Below are 19,577 nucleotides of genomic sequence, written 5' to 3' on the forward strand. Positions count from 1 at the left end.
AAGAAACAGAGGCTATGAAATTGACCTTAAAAATACAGTCTTTAGGGACAGTTTGAAAGAAGTTGAAGACAAGAGTGATGAGGGCAATATAGCTTTAAAAGATAAAAGTGCTCCTATTTTTAAATTGATTTTGAAGAGGTGAGAGAGATATGAGAGAGGTTTGTGATGAGAGCAGGGTGGTAGGGAATAGAGCAAGGAGAGCAGATTTAACTATGGAGAGCAGGTGAGCACCTAGAGAGCCATCCATTTATTCATTTATTCTACCAACAAAGCCTAGAGCTCTGCACTGGCCCCTGAGATTATAGATGAATCAAACACAGTCCCTGTCCTCAAGATGCTCACAGTCCAGTGACAGAAACAGGAAGATGGAGAGTCTCGGGGCTGTGTGGTAAATGTCTGTGAGGGAAGCATATACATGGGAGCTGGGGATAGATGGGGAGCTGGGGAAGGGCTTGTTAGCCTGATGGTGGGAGAGGAGAGCTGTCTAGGCCGACAAGCAGAGTGTGACACGGGAGAGACCACAGCTTGTACTAGTTGGCCATTGCTGTCTGCAGAAGGATATTGCCAGGAATGTGCTTTCCAGGAGGTTGTGGTGGGTAAAGGAGGAAGATGGAGTCAGTAACAGTAAGACCTTGGTTCACATCCCTGCTCTGCGCCCTGTGAACCAGGTCTAGTCACTCTACTTTCTGTTTACTCCTTGACCCTTGGTCTGCTCACCTATAAAATGCAAATGACCGGGTAGGGGGCAAATCCTATTTATCTCCCAGTCTTCATGAAGACGGAATGGGCTGTTGGGTGTGAATGGGCTCACAAAATCTCCTGAGTCTAGCATGTGACTGAAAGGATTCTTTCTGGTGGCTTTGTAAAGGGTTCATCTCGCTTCTGTGGGGAGGTCACACTTTCTGTGTTTTCTCTGCACTTCCCACAATACCTTTCCAACCATGCCCTGGAAGATCCTCTTGAAGTGCATTTGATGTCAATGCAGCTGTTCCTTGGGGTCCACAGGAAGGAAGGAGCAGTCCAAGTGGAGGGTGGACCAGGAACATGAACCTGCCCAACCTGAGCAGTTCCATGTGGAAAGCCAGAAATGCCTTCTGCTATCTGTACCCAGAGCAATCTATGGCAATTTCCCAAAATTTCCCATGAAAACAAGAGGTTTACCCTCTTGGGAAATCAGAAACCTGAAAGACTACACTTATTATATGTGAAGTATCTAACTTTAGGCCATTCACAGTAGAGGGTTTTTTAAAAAGGCAAAGTGTACCAGAAATTATGTTTGTAAGTGTTAAAAATGGTGCTTTCATTATTCACTTTTTAAAGTTCACTTAATCTCTTCCCCTTTGCTCTATATTTTTCTGGCTGGTATTATTCTGAGAACTTACTAGTTAATGTTTGTGAAACATTTTGAAGATGAAGGAAATAGCTATTGACATAGGTAGGTGATGAGTAGTAACATTTTTAAGTGTTCTTTTCCATTTCAGAAATTAAATTCCAAGGATAAATGTTACCAGCTCTTAGTTGACTTTGCCACCTCATTTTAATGGGAATATATTTTCAGAATGTTACATTTTTGATAAGGGGAATAAAGAGGTATTCAGTCCTCACTGTGGGCCCAGCTCTGAGCCAGGTGCCTTAAATTGGTTATTTTTCATCTTCACAGCAACCCTGCAAGGCAGACAGAATTGTTTGTATTTTTCAGATGAGTAAATTAAATTGCACCTCTGAGAGTTTTAAGTGTCTCAACCCAGGTCAAGGCTAGAGACACTTTTCAAACCCAAACTCTAAACCATGTAGAATTTTGAATTAAGATCTTTCCTATAATGGTCATTTGTTTGGCAGTTTTAGTGACTAACAGCAGATACATAGTCCAGAATGGTATTAATCAGATTAGATCGTTTCCTTTCTCCAAGACTATTGGGTTACATTTTACGGTGTTAGGAACTCTTTCCTCTGACTTGGAGGTTTCAGAAAGGGCACAGGGTTTGGTTTCACACTTGAGTTCGGGTTTTGGTTCTGGCTGAGTGAGAATGGGTACTGCCTGCCCCAGGCCTCACTTCTTCATTCTGTACAGAGTGATTTCAGTTCTTCAAGACTTGGTTTCCCCAACTCTAAGTGGGGGGAATGACAGTTACCTACTTTGCAAAGTTGTGGGAGAATTAAGTGAAGTAATGTACCTGATGACAGCTATCACCATTTATTATGTGCTAACTGGGGTAGTATTGGAAGGAGTTAATTGTAATTGCTTCCCTAAACCTTTTTCCATGTAACCCTAAGCATTTTTTAATCAGTGTTATCACAGGATCTCCATTTGTTGGGCCTTTGCCATGTTCCTGGCAGGGACTTTGCTGGGCACTTTGTATAGACTCCATTACCACATTTATGACATTATAGAGTAATTACTTATTTACTGATTTATTTACTTCCTTACAGGCAGGAACCCCTTTTTTCTCCTGTATCTCGGGCATTTATCATAATGGGTTCTGGCCCATTGAAGGAACTCATTAATGTTAAGGAAGTTAGCTTGACTTTTTTTTTTTTTTTTTTAACATATAATGTATTATTTGTTTCAGGGATACAGGTCTGTGATTCATCAGTCTTACACAATTCACAGCTTGACTTTTGTCCCTTTGTACTGCCTTTCCTCTTCTTTTAAGAACTAACTTCAGTTGTGGGGAGGAGCTATTCTAATGGCGGACAGTATTGTCATTATTAAATTGTGACTTGCTTTAAAATATGCCTGTAACTAAAAAAAAAAAAAAAATTATTTGCCCTAATTTCACAACAGCTGATTCTGAATATTAGTCAGCCTTTCATTTTTTAAAAAACAAATTTCTGGGATAGAAAGACTGTATCAAGATTAGGAGGAGATTACTAAGTAAATTTACTTTGTATCTGTGATTTTAAAGGACATGGTTACCTAACACAAAGAAGTAAACTCTTTTTATTATTATTGTTATTATTAATATATAATGTATTATTTGTTTCAGGGGTGCAGGTCTGTGATTCATCAGTCTTACACAGCACACAGAGCTCACCACACCACCACAACACAACACACTCTTTTCAGTACCTGAGTGTATATTTGTATCTATTCAAATTATTCTTAGGGACTTATTAAATTAGTCCTAAAAGGTTCTTATCTGAGAATTATATATCATGCAGTTTGAATTTTAGTATAATTTTAGTATAATTTTGAAATCTTACCATGTGTTTTAAAAAGTCTTACCATTTCTGAATTTTTAAAATGCCAATTTTACTCATGCCCAATTAGTATGAATTAGTGAGATTTTAAAAGCATATCTTGAAAGGCAAAAGATTATTTATGAAGACATAACTATTAACTTATTTGTTCTTTGTTCTAATCCGAAATTCTCTGTTGTTATAAGGCAAATCACAAAAATCCAGAGAAATACATCTATATTTCTTTTTTAAAATATAGAACAATGAAGAAATTGAGGTGAAGGAAAATTAGAAGAAAAAAATAACATGAATTCAGAAGGAAAGTTTGTGTCTAAAAAGAATTAAAACTTTTCAGCGAGATTCTATGCTCTTTCTTTAAATACAGAGGGCTACAGATTTACCACTTGTTTTTCTAACAATATTGCAAAAAGGAGACCCAATGAATTACAAGATGCAGAGTTCATAAAACTAAAGCAAATCTGTCATACAGAGGACAAAGAATCTTAATGGTTCATTGTCATAACAAAGTGTTTGTCTTAAAGTAGACAAATATTCTGATATGTGGTATTTGTGATTTTTTTTTTTACCTCTCCACATTGCTTCTTGTTCATGAGATTTTTAATAAATATGTATTAAGAAGATCTCCGTAGGTAGGAAAGAGAGAGGGAGACGCTTAAGAAGTGTGGCGTGGAATGCTGCTTGCCAGTGTCATACATTCATAAGATGTCCTTGAAGATGGAGCACAGAACAGAGATCAGGGAAATTTTGGCAGCTGCAGTTGGGAAAATAAATGGCTGTTGTGTGATTGGGCAGATCCTAAAAGCAGGCTCCTGCTCAAACCATGTAATTAAGAAAAGTGGGAGCTTTTGTCCAAGTGCAGAATGTTCATAATATCAGAGTTTGTCAGCAGGAGCTTTTAGAACGGATCAGTACTTTTCACTCCCTGATCCAGGGAACGGTTTTCTTATAAATCATCTTCTCTCCTTGCTGTCCTCCTGAAGGTTGCTGCCAGGCGATAAGGCAGACTTAGATTGTAACCTTGCTAATACACAGTGATTTAGGTGAAGGAGAGCCCGAATCACAGTCCGTTTCAAGAAATGCGATTTTTATTCGTTTGGGCTCCTATGTGTCCTCTAATGTAGGATAAGAGTGTGGCCAAGGAGAGATCCAGCAGGACAGCTCTGGGAAGGAGATGGAATAATATTTAATACTGTGACTCCAAACTGGTTTGAAGGATTTGACATTTTCTGTCACTTTTAAAAATAACTTCCTTTCAAATTATAAAAGTGCTGTATTTTCAACATAAAACAAAAAGCTTGGAAGATAAAGATAGAGACAAGTATAATCCCACACTTTATTGTTAGCATTTTTATTTTTCCCTCCTATACTGTGCATGTTTATATAATCAAGATAATCAATTTTTTAATTTCACTTTATTCTACATTTATCATATGCATTTTCTCAAGCTGTCAAACCCATTATACACATCATTTTAACAGCTGAAAATACTGGATCATAAAACTATATAATAACTTACTTAGTCATTCTCCCTTGTTGGGCCCTTAGGTTGTTTCTGTTTTTTCACTCTTTTAGATACACTTTTTATAATGTATCTTATTTTGCATAATTTCGGTCTGGATTTCCAGATTCTTTTCTGAGCTTCAGAATGAATTCTTGGGTCCAAGAATCTGAACATAAGGTTCAGAAAGATTGTGCCCAATTACATTTCCACCAAGGATGATAAGAGAGACTGTTTTACTGCACCTGAAAGCTTGCCAGTTGCAAACCTTGGATTTCTATGTTCTCTGTAAACAAGGTGTCCGCAAATAATTCAAAGATACACTTCTCCCAGCCCAGGCCTGCATTCTCACCAAAACTGATATGATCGAGTCCAATTTTACGCATACCCATCTGCCTTCCCAGGGGGTGTCGAGGATGATTGGTAGCCCCAAACACCTCACTGAGTTAGATGAGGGATAACATTCTCCTATTAGATCAAAAAGTCCTTTTTTCGAATGTATCCTTCTTATTAAGAAAAAGAAGAAGAAGAAAGGAAACAAAAGAAAAGGAAGAAAGAAGAAAGAAATTCAGAGAAAGAAGAAATTAAAAATAAAATTCAAGTGTGATAAAGTAATTTTCAAATTTAAAACTGCCCTATCATAATGATGTTCAAGATTTTTTCAGTAATGAACATATGGATATAACATGAGGTTGTGTGAATTATCCATGGGTCTAATTTATCGTGGCCACTTATACATAACATTGAATTACTGAAAACCGTTTTATTTCACTCAATATCTTTAGCTTCAAAATGACCCCAAATAATCTCTGTCTTTTAAATTGCACAATTGGAAGAGCCATTGGCATTATACAATTCTTAACAAAGAGAAGGTTGCCTTGTGCAGATTTTTCTAGATACTAACTCCCTCTAATCCCTTTTACTATCATCCCCATCTCCACCCAGCTTTGTTAAGAAAACAAATATAAAATTTCACAATAAAAAATATTTTATTTACATTTCTGAAGAATTTAATCTGAGTGTGCATAAGACAAATTCGGAGATGTGACCCACAATATCTGTATCATGATATAGATACGGAATAACACATTGCTTTGTACAGCTGGATCTATGTGAGTTTGCCCACACTCTGCGTCCGGGAACCAGGCATTTTATAAATAAAAATATAATATTTATGTTTACATGAATTGTGTCATTGGCTATTCATTATGCATCAGAAGATAAGCTCATCTTAGTCAGTCTGGGGACAGTTTTACAAATGACTCATTAACGTTCTTTGTATGGAAGATGTGGATAACCCATCTACCGTCACAACTGGTTCCCGCCGCAGCAGGTGCTCATAGTTTATGATGAGACATTTTGGTTATTTTGTCCACAATAAACATTCAGAGTTTGGAAGCTTGGACGGTTGGATAGGAAAGGAATTGTTTTCCAATTGAATTTCTAATTAGGTCTAATATTTTTGCAGGAAGCCTAAGAGCTTGGCCATGAAATTGCATTTATATTGAAATGAATACATTTGCACTTTTCAGATAATGTCTTTTAAAAAGAAAGCTTATCAAAAGTTTGAAAGCATCTTTATTGGCCATTTTGGAAAAGCGGACTAAATTTAGGGCTCAGGAGGTCATGAGAGAAAGGTCTCCTCGTCTTCATAATGAACTGAGTGGTGATGCCATCCCTCAGCTCTGGAGAGTTTGCTGGAAAAGTCTGTTAAAACCAAAATACCGAGGGGTTTGACTAGGACTGGGCATACCGGAAATCATTTTAGGCCCAAACAGAAGCCCTAAAGAGATAAAGGAGGCCAATATTTATTTGGGAGGGGAAATGTGTGTGATGTATTTGGGGAGGTATATTAAGAACTCAGATTTCTGTGAATTTGAAAAGAATGTCTAAGAGAAATTAAATTTTGATTATGCTTTTCATATCCATGCTGGCCCTGCTATTTTAAGTATTGATGCCTCTTGTTCTCTCCAGTGGCTGCTGGTTTTTAAAAAATCCTGACTACCCCCACTGAGAATACTTTTGGCATGCCTGGTATTCCTCTCCAGTGAAGAAGATGCTGTTTCAAAGAAGTAATGCCTCAGCTTACCTCCCTGTTATAAAGTCATTGGTCTAGGATGTAAGCATTTAGATCTGAAACAGGACATGTCCATCAGATACCAGGACAAGTCTGCATGTATTTCATGTATGTGCTCTTTGGTAAGGAGGGAGAGTCATTAGAGAAACTCTGAAGGGAACTGCTTAATGAAAGGGGTATATGCAATTGATTTTAGTTAATTGTTTATCTTCCCTCCTCTCCCATCCTCCTAACTTGAACCCTCTGAGGGCAGGGACAAAATTATTTTTTTTTTCCTGGATTCCTAGAACAATGCCTTGGTCTGTAATAGCATTCAATAAACTTGTGTTGAATGGAACACACTTGTTTAAGGATATGCCGGGAATTTATTACCGCGTAACTTCCTAGAGTAAATAGGTCTTTCAGGTTATTTGTGCATCTACCCAAAGGTACTATTAAACTGTCAGCATGTTTTCCCCAGTTAGAATTAAATATTTTTTTCTAGAGCTTTCTAGTTACTCTCCAGCAGAATTACAGAAACTTGGTACAAATGGTTTTGAGAGACACAAGTGCAGTCTTCAGCCAGATTCTACTGCTCCAGGGACCTTTGTGAATCATCACCTGTAATCTGGTTTGGGGGTGGGGGTGTGGGTATATTCCCAAGTTCCCTCTTCCTAGAGTGATCAGGTCATCAATCTCAGCCCCTGCTCCTGGGCCCTATTAATAACATGTGTCTCCTTCCCAGTTGAATCATAACCAGGAAAGCATTGCATTTAGAAAAAAATATTAATCTGAAGGGATTTGAGTGAATTAAAGCCTCTTGAAGAGAAGGAGGGGAGAGTACGGATTTTATGAGCTGATGGACGAAACTTAAAAAATATGAAATTGGGGGGTTGTAAGGACATTTTTAGTATCTTTCAAGGAGCAAGAAGAGAAGTGAGGAATTATTCCTAAAAATAATATCTGTCTTCAGGAACACAGAGCCTGCTATGTAATTTTCTAACTTTGGGGATTTGTTTTTCAGGCTTTCGAAAGGCGGGCAAGTTGCACTAGTCTGGGCTGCACCACCAGTGTCTGACATACTGCGTGTCAGGATTTTATAAGGGTTAAGTGGGAAATGCCTACAAAGAGAATTAGGACTTTTATTTTTGTCCTCATGAATAATTTAAATCTATTTCTTTAATGGTTCGATTCAGTGACTGCCCTTGGTAAACATTATTCTTCATGCTCTCGGGAGCGCTTGTTCTATTACATAAGGGTTAGCCTTTATACATAAATTTTCAAAAGTCCTTCCAACATGGTGAAAGAAAACACCTTTAAACACTCATTAAAATATTGAACAAAGTACGTGTGGGTCTCAGATGCACACACCTGAGACATGTTTGCAATCAGAACATTCTATTAACACCGTTCTCGTTTCTGGGGATGCTGACATTTAGAGGGCGCTGGAGGTAGAAGGGAGAGTGCTTAGGAAAGAAGCATCATATTCCTGTGACCTTCTTAGATTCTTTTCTCTTGATCCTTTTGCTTGAATCAAGCATCATGGCCACCCCTCTGCCAGAAAACCAGAAGTTGAGGTTGGCCGTGATGGGGGTAGAAGGGCCCTGCCCTGAGCTTGTGGATGATGAATGTCAGTAGTGAATTCTAGAGTGGCACAGGTTCCTGTAACATAAAGTCGGAACCTTATATGTAGTCACAAAGTAAATCCTGAGAGTGTAAAGTAGGTTAAGATGTGTAAATGCAAGACTGTGCAGTATATTATTGGACTGCCATTTTTGTGGAAAATATTAGAGCAAGGCCACGCAGTATGGCTGAGAGGATTGGTGAGAGGGCTGCAGGAAGACCTCCGATGTTGTTCTCTGGTGCCTGGGACAGTGACTGTCCTTAGTTGTGAGGAGGAGGACCAGCCCTCTAACTCTAGCCTGACTCTCCCCAAATTTGAGCAAATGAAAACCTTGTCAAGACTGAAGGACAGAGGGAGCTGCGAGAAATTCATGAGAAATTCATTTCACCATGAGAAATTCATGGTGAAAAAAATATTAAAGGAGGCTTTAAATACATTTTCGGAATTTTATAGTGGTCTTGCCTAAGACACTTAAAGGGCCTTTTGGCCGCAGGACATGCTTGCTCTCTGCTCTGACGTGTAGAAACTTCAGCAGTCAGTATTTGTTTGGTTAATGAATTAATGAATTCTGAGAACAAGAAATTATATGAAAAGAATGATTTGGGGAGGAGGGGAAGTTTGGCTCTTTGATTATATTGCTACTCTTAGAATCAACTGGAGGATTTCAATCTGGAGACGAAGGATTGCCGTTCATGTACGTGAAATATGTGTGTGCATTTTTCTGGTGAGAATGAGCAAAGACATTCAACAGGTTCTCAAGGGGGTCCTTGTCAACTGAAGTTTCAGCCCCTCCTCTTGAATGAATGCCTCTTAAAATCTATATTTGAAATAATATCTAAATGTATGCCTGGCATATAATAGGTACTCAGTAAGTGTTCTGTCCTCTTTTGTTATATGTAAAATTGGGATAACTTTCACACCTTTTTGGCTTGTACTTTACAGGGTTGTTTGAAGGATGTAGTGAACTATTGAGCATGCAAGGGCCTTCATTCATTCAGGAGTCCTTAATCCAAACCTACCAATCGTCAGGCCCTGTTCTACATGCAGGAGATGCTATAATAAACAAAACAGATGTGGTCTCTGTGCTATGGAGCTCAGAGTTCAGGTCACCCTTTTTGTGACCTGTAAAATGCCAGATTCAGTAAGTTATGGAGATAAACATGTCTCTGCATGTCTGTTCAAGTACATTTTTATGATATGGTCACCCCTTACTGTCTCCTTCCAGAAAAGGAAAAGTAAACCCTCATCTAAATGTCCCTGTCTGCTCTGTCACATTGTACGCTGTCCCTATACTCTTGTGTACTCTTGCGTGGAGCTAGGCTTAAGTTCCCACTTCCTGCTCTAACTGGCAGTGTCACCCTGAGCAAGTCCTTTCCCCTTTCTTTTCCTCAGTTGCCTCATCATTAAAATTACAGCATTAGGCTCTGTGGTCCCTAATGTTCTCTGATATCTGTCTTGCATGTACATCATGAACTCAGTGAGGGCCAACTCCTTATCTTTGTTGTCTCCATATCCTGAGGGCCCAACACAAGTGCTTGGCATTCTGAGGCTCTATCTCTATTCATCTAACGTTCCCAGATCTAGCCAGAATATAAATAAACCTATTTTTTAATGTGCATTTGACCTGACAAGTCCAGGAAATAGTGTAGCAGATGCCTTGGGTGGACAATAACAAGAGGTGGGATTGAGCAGATAATTAGGGATATCAGGAAGGACCCAGGATTGTGGTGATGGAGATGCTATCAAGGGCTGTTTTTTTCAGTAGCACTCTGAGAAAGATGCTAAGCCCAGTCCCTGCTTCTTACCTCCCTCCACAGAGATTAATGACCCTAAGTGGTGATCCAGCAGCTGCATGTGTGAGGCCTTCCCTCTTGCTTTTGTTGTATATTTTGCTGGGGGAAAAAAAAATTGGTGGGAGGGGTGAGGTTAATGCGTTGAGTGTGAGTAATTAGTCATTCAAACCATTGACATTTACAATGACAGGATTTGAGTGCCTACGTTATTGTGCACTGCTCTAATAGTTTATCCCTGAAATTTTCTGCCTGTATAATGTTTCTTAAAATATATCACAGAAACATAAAAGATTTAATGCAGTGCTTTGTACAACCATTAGAGTTTGACGTCAACTGAACCTCCTCAGTGCTCTATCCTGGATGCTCACTGTAATTCTGTTCTTAATTATGCCATTCAGAAGAGAGAAGGAGGGCAAGTCAGGGGTTTGGAACCTGGTCAGCTGCAAAGTCGGCCATGTGACCCACACAGACTGTTTCATGAAAGTACATAGGCACACTTGAGTAACTGATATATTTATTTGCAATGAAAATTGTGCTGTTAGCATATCAAAAGCTTGGAGAAAGAAGTGTTCTGATCTTGCTGAGCCAGCCTCTGTGCTTATTGGAGGGTATGGATTACCTCTGGTTTGCTTTCTATGTTGAGATTACAGGTGTCCTCTCTTTACGATGTATCATGTAACCTTAAAATATTATAGTTTCATTTTCTTGAGTTTGATATAGTTAGATCTTGGCAATTTCTCTTATTTTCCAAGTATGTTTTAAAATCCTCTTCATTCACTTGTGTGTCACATTTCATTCTGACATTTTACATTTGTGATTCTTTCTTTAAGCCTGTCTTGTATCCTGGGATGCACCATTAAGACTAATGAGGGGTCTCATTACATGATGTATATTAACACATTTGCAAGTGTTTCTCAGCTTTAGTACATTTTTTTAAAACATTTTATTTATTTATTTGACAGAGATCACAAGTAAGCAGAGAGGCAGGCAGAGAGAAAGAGAGGGAAGCAGGCTCCTGCTGAGCAGAGAGCCTGATGTGGGGCTCTATCCCAGAACCCTGGGATCATGACCTGAGCCAAAGGCAGAGGCTTTAACCCACTGAGCCACCCAGGTGCCCCACTTTAGTACATTTTTATTGAGCAAACTCAGTGTGCATGTGTGTATTTTCATCAGTTCTTTCTGAATACACAAAACAATAACTGTAGAATGTGTTCAAAGTGAAGAGAGCTCCCCTCCCGTAAGCCAAGAATGACTTGACCTAATTTATGGGTTTGGTTGGTTGAAGTAGCTCAGTACCGAACGCTGCATCTCATGGATCATTCTTTTCAGAGGTTTGGGCCCAATTAGGGTTCAGATGGGGCTACAGATGGGGCTCAACTCCAGGAGTCAGCATAATTTAGGAAGTCCACATAAGATGTAAGGAGATGAAAGCTGGTTGGGGAACTGAAATTACCTTGCTGCAGACTTGGTACTTCCTAGGCTTCTCTGGAGCAGGGAGACCTGTGAGATGTTCACATGGATGAGGTCTGGCTTTCGCAACACACGTCTGTGAGGCAGGCATCCAGTGAACGGAAAAGATGAACCCGGCTCTCAGGTGATCTTCAGTTGTCTTGGTCCCATAAAATCTCAGCATGCTTAGGTATGATTTACAGTCTTCTTCATACTCCATCATTAATGCCCCAAAAGCTGCCTCAGTGCAGGATATTTTCTAGGTGTTTGTGGGGCAGCCTTAACAAGGGTAACCTGAGAAAGATGAAGAGCCAGGAATGTGTTCTCAAGATTGTGGGGCTGGCTTGTTTGCCACCACGTCAAAAGGAGGCAGTGTGTAGCCCTGTGGTTCTGCCAGCCCGCCTCCTGAACTGAATAAAGTCTGTTTTTAAATTCCTTATCAAGTTGGCAGTGCTCCTTGTGTTTGTTGCCTGGACACCTGACTGAGTGAAGCAGTGAGACAACACTGCAAATGGAGACGCAGCTCAGACCCAGGAGGCCCAACGGTGGGGCAGAGCAGAAACCTGCCTCCCCACTAGGAGTTGTGATGATGCTATACGACATCATCTCCATTAGCATGTGCCTCCCTTGGGCACATCTCCCTCGTGTTTTCCTGGACAGAGCAGCAGAATAGGCTTTGTTTGGATACAGCTTCTATCAATGCTGAGAAGAGCTTGATCTAAGATTCTTCTCAGAAAACCTTTGTTTTCTCCTTGCTGTCTGGACCAGCCTTCCAGAATCTCACAGTTGACCTGAATCCAAGAAGTTCTGATGATGTGGTAAGCAGAGCCAATTAAGTTACTTACATGATGATAAAGAATCTTAGAAGCTCCTTACCTTCCTCAGTCTGCCTTATTCCCCTGACTCCTCTTGAGACTTCTTTTTGGTTTGTTTGTTTCATTTCCCATTTGTGATCATTCAGAAAAGGAAACAATTAGAGGAACACCTACATAGAGCATGATGAAGAATAATGATTGTGATGCCTCCAGGCATTCATTCTGAAGAGAAACCTGCATGTGAGGCTTTATTCCAATTACAAAGAAGAAACTGAGGTAGAATATTCAAGTCACCTGCCTGAGATTACATAACTAATAAGTGGTAGGACTAGTCTTAAGTCAGCTGCTGCCGTGACTAAAAACCTACTCCTTTTTTACTTTATTACTTCTGCTTCAGTGAGAAAATAAGCAAAAACCCACCAAAATAAACCCCCCCCCCAAATCTCTGAGTATTTATGAGGTTGTGCAGCAACTGGAACTTTGATACGCTGCTGGTGGGAGTGTAAGTTGGTGCCAGCATTTAAAAGAGATACTGACAGTGTCTACTGTGCAGAATGGACATATACTCTGACCTGAAAATAGGTTCCCAGGAATACTCCCAACAGAAATGTGTGTTTATGTAAATCATGAGACATGTGTGTAATGCTCAGAGCAGCTTTATCTATAATAGTTAAAAACCAAAAACGACTGAAATGTTTATCAACAGAAGTGGTAAATAAAATGAGATAGTTTCATAATTTCACAAAGGAATTCTCTACAGCAGTGGAGAAGTAAAACCTACCACTATATCTAATGACACGGATGACACCCAGACATAATGTGTGAAAAGACATAAAAGAGTATATATTGTGTGATTCCATGTATATAAAGTTCAAAAGCAAATAAAACTAATCTATGGATTGTAAGTCAGTTACCTTGGGGGTTGGGTTGCGGTGGTGAGAATGATGGCGGTAGGGACACAAGAAAGGCTTCTGGGATGCTAGTCATGTTCTAGATCATGGTCTGAAGGTGAACACTCAGGTGTGAATCGTGTTCTCTTTGTAAATATTCTTTGAGTTGTACCCTTAAGGTTTAGATGCTTAACTACATGTATATGAAAGTGCTTCTCCCTCCAAAATTCTCTCAGCAGCCAAATGGTGATAATAATGGAAGTTGCTAGTTGTGAGATGTCTGCTAAACCTTGCTTTCCACGTCTATGAGATATAGAGAATATTACGATATGCCTCATTGCCTTTTTGTGAGGACTCAGTGAGAGAAGTCACGTCAGACAATTGGTGGAGTGACTTTAATAAATATCAGTAATGACGAATTACATTCCCGCCACTATTCAGGTGCTTTCTATACCTCATGTCACCACCTTGCAAGACAGGTGGCATTGTTCCCATTTTTCAAATGAGGAAAACTAAGGCTTCTAGAGTTTCAGTCACTTCCCCCAAGGTCATACAGCTGGTGAATGGCAGAGCATGATTCCATTTCCAAAGAACTGGTCAAGGTCAGAGGCGACAGAAGTCCTATCATGAAGGACAAATAAGAAATGTGATAGGATAGAGTGCAAAAGTGGGACTGCTGGGCTACATTTGGGGCCAGGGAACCTGGGTACAGGCCCAGACTCTGCCCCAGTTTCCCATGATGACAGAATTCACTGGATGTCTCTGGAATTCATCTCAAACATGAGAGTTTTGAACTAGATTTTATTTCCTTAAGTGCCTCCTGGCTCTGCAGTTTTATGATTCTATGTTTGTCATGCCACACAGGACCTCTTTATAATCAGGCCCCATGAGCTTACATCCGTTTTCCATATAGAATGTATTATGTATTATGTATTCTAGCTTCATCTTCTCAGTACTTTGCCTGAATCTCATCCTGTAAAGCAGGGCTAATTGCTCCTCTCCTGTATGCCCACAGTCCTCCTGGGAGCCGTTACCTATCTTTGTCCTCAGTAGGCTGTAAGCTCCTTGAGGGTAGAGACTGAGATTTATTCATCTCTTTTTTTTCCCATGCATGCTGCTGGAACAGTTCACACATTTGTGGAAATCTTTGTTTAATTAACTATTTGAATCCAAATTTAATTTAAATTTAAACTGTTTACTTTTCGATTAAAGTGTGAGAGGATAGCCTTGGGCTGTGCTGGACCTAAGGTAGGACCTAGAGAGAGCTCTACCTTTATGTCTTTCATTTTATTTGAGGTCCAGGAGAAGCAGTCACAGAGTGGCTAAGGAGAAAATCATTAGATGACTTTGTAGCTCCCCAGCATGTGCTTATGAAATCTGAAGTTTGATCAGTGCTTAAGCATCGGTGAAAATCTAAACCCTTCCCATATGGAACGGCCCCACTTAATTTAATGTCATTTTACTTTATGAGATAGTTAATAAACAGGTACTGTATTTGATCTTGTGAGCGTAGCCCTCTATATTTAGTTTTTCAGCTTTAATGGAACTATAATTTTAATCATGATTATTACTTTACATTTTAATTATAATTTGGTGTGGCTTAAGTATACATTTCTGAGAGCGATTGTGTAATGAAAACAGGAATTAGCTTTTCATTAACAAAATAATGGGAGAGTTCCCACTGCATTCTAGTCTGTGTTCAAAATCCATGGGCTGGCCTAAAAATAGCAAGGGGAGTTTAACATTTTGGTTAAAAACATGCTTCTAAATTGGCTGTGTTCACAACCCAGTCTCTTTTGCTCCATCTTGCTTTATCTTGTTCTCTTTCTTTTCAAAACATAAAATAAAATAAAATCTTGAAAGAGACTTTACTTGTGTCTTTAAATTTCATGAGGCTTATTTTTATTATTTTTATTTTTATTTAGATAATTAGCACCATGGAGCCACAGGTGTCAAATGGCCCGACATCCAATACAAGCAATGGACCCTCCAGCAACAATAGAAACTGTCCTTCTCCCATGCAGACAGGAGCAGCCACAGATGACAGCAAAACCAACCTCATAGTCAACTATTTACCCCAGAACATGACCCAGGAGGAATTCAGGAGTCTCTTTGGGAGCATTGGTGAAATAGAATCCTGCAAACTCGTGAGAGACAAAATTACAGGTATGCTCTTCTTCAATATTCAAGGCTTAGGCTTAGTAGCTGTGTTGTTCCATTAGATGTTCAGAACTTAGCAGAAATGCACACAGATGGTGAATGCCTCTGAGTGTCTACAGTGTGTATCCTGCATTCAAGGATGACATGGGTACACAGTCATAAACTCACCCATGCATGTACTCTACATAAAACCAGATTGCAGATTGGGAGGACTGGGAAGCAAATGAGGATGTTGGAACTTCCTTGAGCTTTCCTTTTTGTGAAATAACCCTTTGGTTTTATCCCCTTTTATTCTGAATCAGCCACCCCTTCCCTTTGTTCTGTAGTTCTCCGTTCTGCCCTCTGCCCTCCCTGTCCTCCACACTAGTTTTTATCTCTTCCTTTCTTCTCAAGCATTTGGTTTGTGTGTGTCCAGTGCTCTCCCATGTGTCTGAGACAGTGTTTTAAAGGGGGGCCATGGTGAGCTTTGGAAGGAGATCACAACAGTCCGTTGTCCCTGGGAAGAGATAGTCTCTAAGGAGAGCAGATTATTCTGGAATAAAACTACTCCACAGGAAGAAGGAAAAGCTTAATGAGGATCTGCAGTTGAGGTATTTTATTTCATATCGTTTGGTTTGGTTTTGAAGATACTCTTTGAGAAGGCAGAGACTTTTTACTGGAAAGTAAAACAATACCTGATCAACTTCAGTACTTGAAATTTTTAGCTTCTGATTTTTTTCCAAATCGACAACTATTTGTTGAGGACCTCATGTTTGCCAGACACTATAATTCTTTGTGGTAACGTTTCCGTGTAATCTTTTTGGAAGTGAGAATATTTCCTCAGATGACTGACAGCTACATCACAACAGCAATGCAGCCGCTGCGCAATGGCACTCTGCTCCCAAAATCATTCGCCCTCAGCTGAGTATTTGGCGTTTTCCAGGACTGACTTTTGTATCCCTTTTGCTGGGCAGATTAGGTGACAAGTAACTGGCCTATCTTAGAAAAAGGAAATTCTGTCATTAAAATAGGAAGATTCATCGCCTTCATTTTCAGTAGGGGAATCTGTGTGTGTTACTCTATGTGTCCTCCAGTTCTGCTTCACGTGCAAATCTGTCTCCCAAATAAATTAAATTACTTTGCAAAATCATAAAACTAAAATGACTGTAGGAAATAAAAGTCACATAACCCTCCAAACATAATTTCCTCATCTATAAAGTTGGAAAAGAATATTGATCTCAAAGGGCTTAATTGTGAGGCTGAAATGAGAGACTAGATATATATAGGACCACCTAGCATGGTTCCTCGTGCCCAGTGGTCCCTCGGTAAATGGGAGACGTTATTATTACAGATACAGGTAGTAGGTTACAAGGAGAGCGGCTGAACAGAGACGTTTTACCAAGGTTTCCAAATAGGGCCAGGGCTTAGAGGATCTTATCTGAGTACGCTGGATCATCCATCCTTTAACAGAATTGCCTGCACTCTCAGAAAGCCAATGTTTAGATTTCTGAATAATCTTTATATAATAGGATGATAATTCAAACAAAATTAAAACCAGTTAACCATATGATTCTTCCTCCCACTCCTGTATAGAAAATGTATTTTTGGTGGAGCCTTACCTCCTAAATAGGGACTCTGCCAGCTATATTAGTGAATGTTATTAATCACCTTTTCAAAAGAATTCCCTTAGAACTGTAGTGAGATTTTTGAAAAGTACTGATTCATGGTGTTGTTCCTTGTTTTCTAAAGACACATGTTTAAACAAGCAGATTCCTTTACTGAAAGAATGCTAATTTGGTAGTTCACCGAGTGGATTTGAATAGGAGTGACAGCTTCGAAGACAGCCTTTAATTTGGTATACAAAACCAAAATTGTCAACTTTGGTTTGTTTAGCACCCTCTCCAGCACAAGCAGAGACATACAGTAGCATCTGAGCTTAAAGAAGAAGCTTATGGGTTGAAAGCAGAACGATAATTCAGGCATAAATTTATAATTATGCATTTTTAAAATTTCAGGCAAAAAAAAATTTTTTTTTTATTTGCAGAGAACTTATGGGAACGAGGCAAGGAAATATAGAGAGACCAGAGATATTTGCCCTCATTTGGTAGCAGTGTTTAATAAAAGTAGAACTTGTGGTTGTAAAGAGCGCTTATTAAATTCTTCATTTACACTACCTAATTAATTCTAGCATTTTAAATTAACAGTGAAACTGGTCCCTGCTGTACCATTCCATAGATGCAGCATATTTCCTCCATCCACCAGTCGTTCAGGTTTAATTGACTACGCTAAAAGTCAGAGAAGGAGGGAGAGATAGGGCTGTGGGGAGGCGGGGAAGGAGTGAGAATCGCTCTAATGGAAGACCCTCTGAGGCCTACACTTGGTGGTAAGGGATAACACAGGCTGGGAGAGGTGAGGTGTAACGCCAGCCAAGTTGAAAGGCTGCTGCTGGTGGTTCAGAAGTCAGGGTGAATGACATCATAGGTATTTTTGTTGCCCTGATTTTTAACATCCCAGTCCCCACTTTTCCTCCAACACCTCCTACAGATCTCAATACATCTCGATCCTGTGAAGTTTACAAGGAGTTCTAAATATCTAGTGGGAGGAGTGGGGGGTGGGAAGTGGCGAAGAGATAAGAATTCAAGATTAAGATTTTCCAGCCCCAGCCACTCCCCAAGAGAATGGATTCCCTTAGAAGGTACCGGCTTGTCAAATTAAGAGAAAGAGAGACACTGAGAGGAAGAGGAGAGAGAGACTTGTTGTGGATGGTGTTGCATGTAGACTAGGTTCCCGCCTGGCTGTGGGTTATCAATGAATGCTCCATTTGAGAAGACATAGAGCGAATTTGGGCATGGACCTAAATGTTTGGTGCTGAGGACATGATTGCTATCATTTATAAAGTAGTTAGTCTATGCTAGGTACTTGATAAGCACTGAACATACCTTATTTGATGTCACACCGAGAACAACCTCCATCTTCTTAGATGAGGATGCTGAAACTGTGTGAGGTCATGTAACTTCTCCCAGCAGCACAGGTATTACCAGGTGGTGGAGCTGGGGTTCACCCCCAGACTGCAAAAGCATGATCTTATGGGGAGGTACGAGCAGGATGCTCCTGCGGGTGTTGAGGGAAGACCCCTGCCTAAGCCTCACCCCATAACCCAGTGAAACACTGTGAGCGTCTGAGTAGCAGTTGCTGGCCACCCTCTGGAGATTCTACCTAATGCACCATGGCTTTCAACTAGACTCCTGTGTAGAACAGGAGGCAAAGATAACAATATTTATCATCCTCTGGGGATACAACTCAGCCTTCAGAGTAGAACCAAATTTACTGAAAGTGCCAGGTTTGAGATTCTGTTATAGTGCTTTTGGACATCTCTGTTACTTATCTTCTCAGAGATATTAGATTTTCTTTTTCCAATTGGGAAAGGACACTTATCAGGATAATCTAGGTATCAGGGAGAGAAAACATATCTCCCAAGTTGCTTTTGTGTGCAGCTGCAGACACATGGTGACACCGGAAGCTATGTTCTTCCTTTTTCTCCTGCATCCACCTGCAGGCTCTGCTACTGGAGAGAAAGGGAAGTGTGGTACGTAGTCCACAAGCTTCTGTGCAACCTAGAAACTCAGGCAAGAAAACGTCAAACTCCTGGTAGAAATTATGTTATTCCCATGAACTGTAGAGAACTGAATTCGTTTCTAATTTCTAATCCTGTTGCCTTTTTGGTGTTTTGTTTTTTTTTTTTTTTTTTTAAGCTTGGAGATTGCATTACAGATGCTCAGTATTTTAGGGGAGGAAACATGGCTCAGGCAGGTTATAGTTAGGTGGCTCAGGGAATGTTTTAAAGCCAGCAGAGCTGGAATGCTAAATTACATTTTAATAATAATAATTTTTAATAATTTGCCATCACCCTCTTCAAAAGGAATAGAATAAGAAGGAAAAAAGTAACCAAAAAAACAAAAACCACAGATATTAATCAGTGTACAACAACAAACGGTTGGATCTACCTATCTAGATTGTATGATTATTTGCCTCATAGCAATCAAAAAGAATTATATTTTTTTACTTAATGTTACTCTTCATGTGCCCATGCAGTGTTGTTTTTTATCCATTTC

The 19,577-nt window shown here is 39.7% G+C and overlaps 1 protein-coding gene across 5 annotated transcripts in view; it reads left to right on the plus strand.

Moving 5' to 3' along the window:
- The window catches only part of ELAVL4 (ELAV like RNA binding protein 4), a 143,623-nt gene that overhangs the window by 76,516 nt on the left and 47,530 nt on the right, over positions 1-19,577 (plus strand). For 4 of the 5 annotated variants that reach the window (XM_059137441.1, XM_059137442.1, XM_059137440.1 and 1 more), the window contains exon 2: positions 15,252-15,492. In XM_059137441.1, the coding sequence (XP_058993424.1) occupies positions 15,252-15,492 (241 nt within the window). Of the gene's footprint in view, positions 1-12,389; positions 12,440-15,251; positions 15,493-19,577 lie in introns of all 5 variants that reach the window. The other variant, XM_059137443.1, reaches the window with a different exon arrangement.

The sequence above is a fragment of the Mustela lutreola genome, chromosome 10, assembly GCF_030435805.1.
Source record: "Mustela lutreola isolate mMusLut2 chromosome 10, mMusLut2.pri, whole genome shotgun sequence".
NCBI lineage: Eukaryota > Metazoa > Chordata > Mammalia > Carnivora > Mustelidae > Mustela > Mustela lutreola.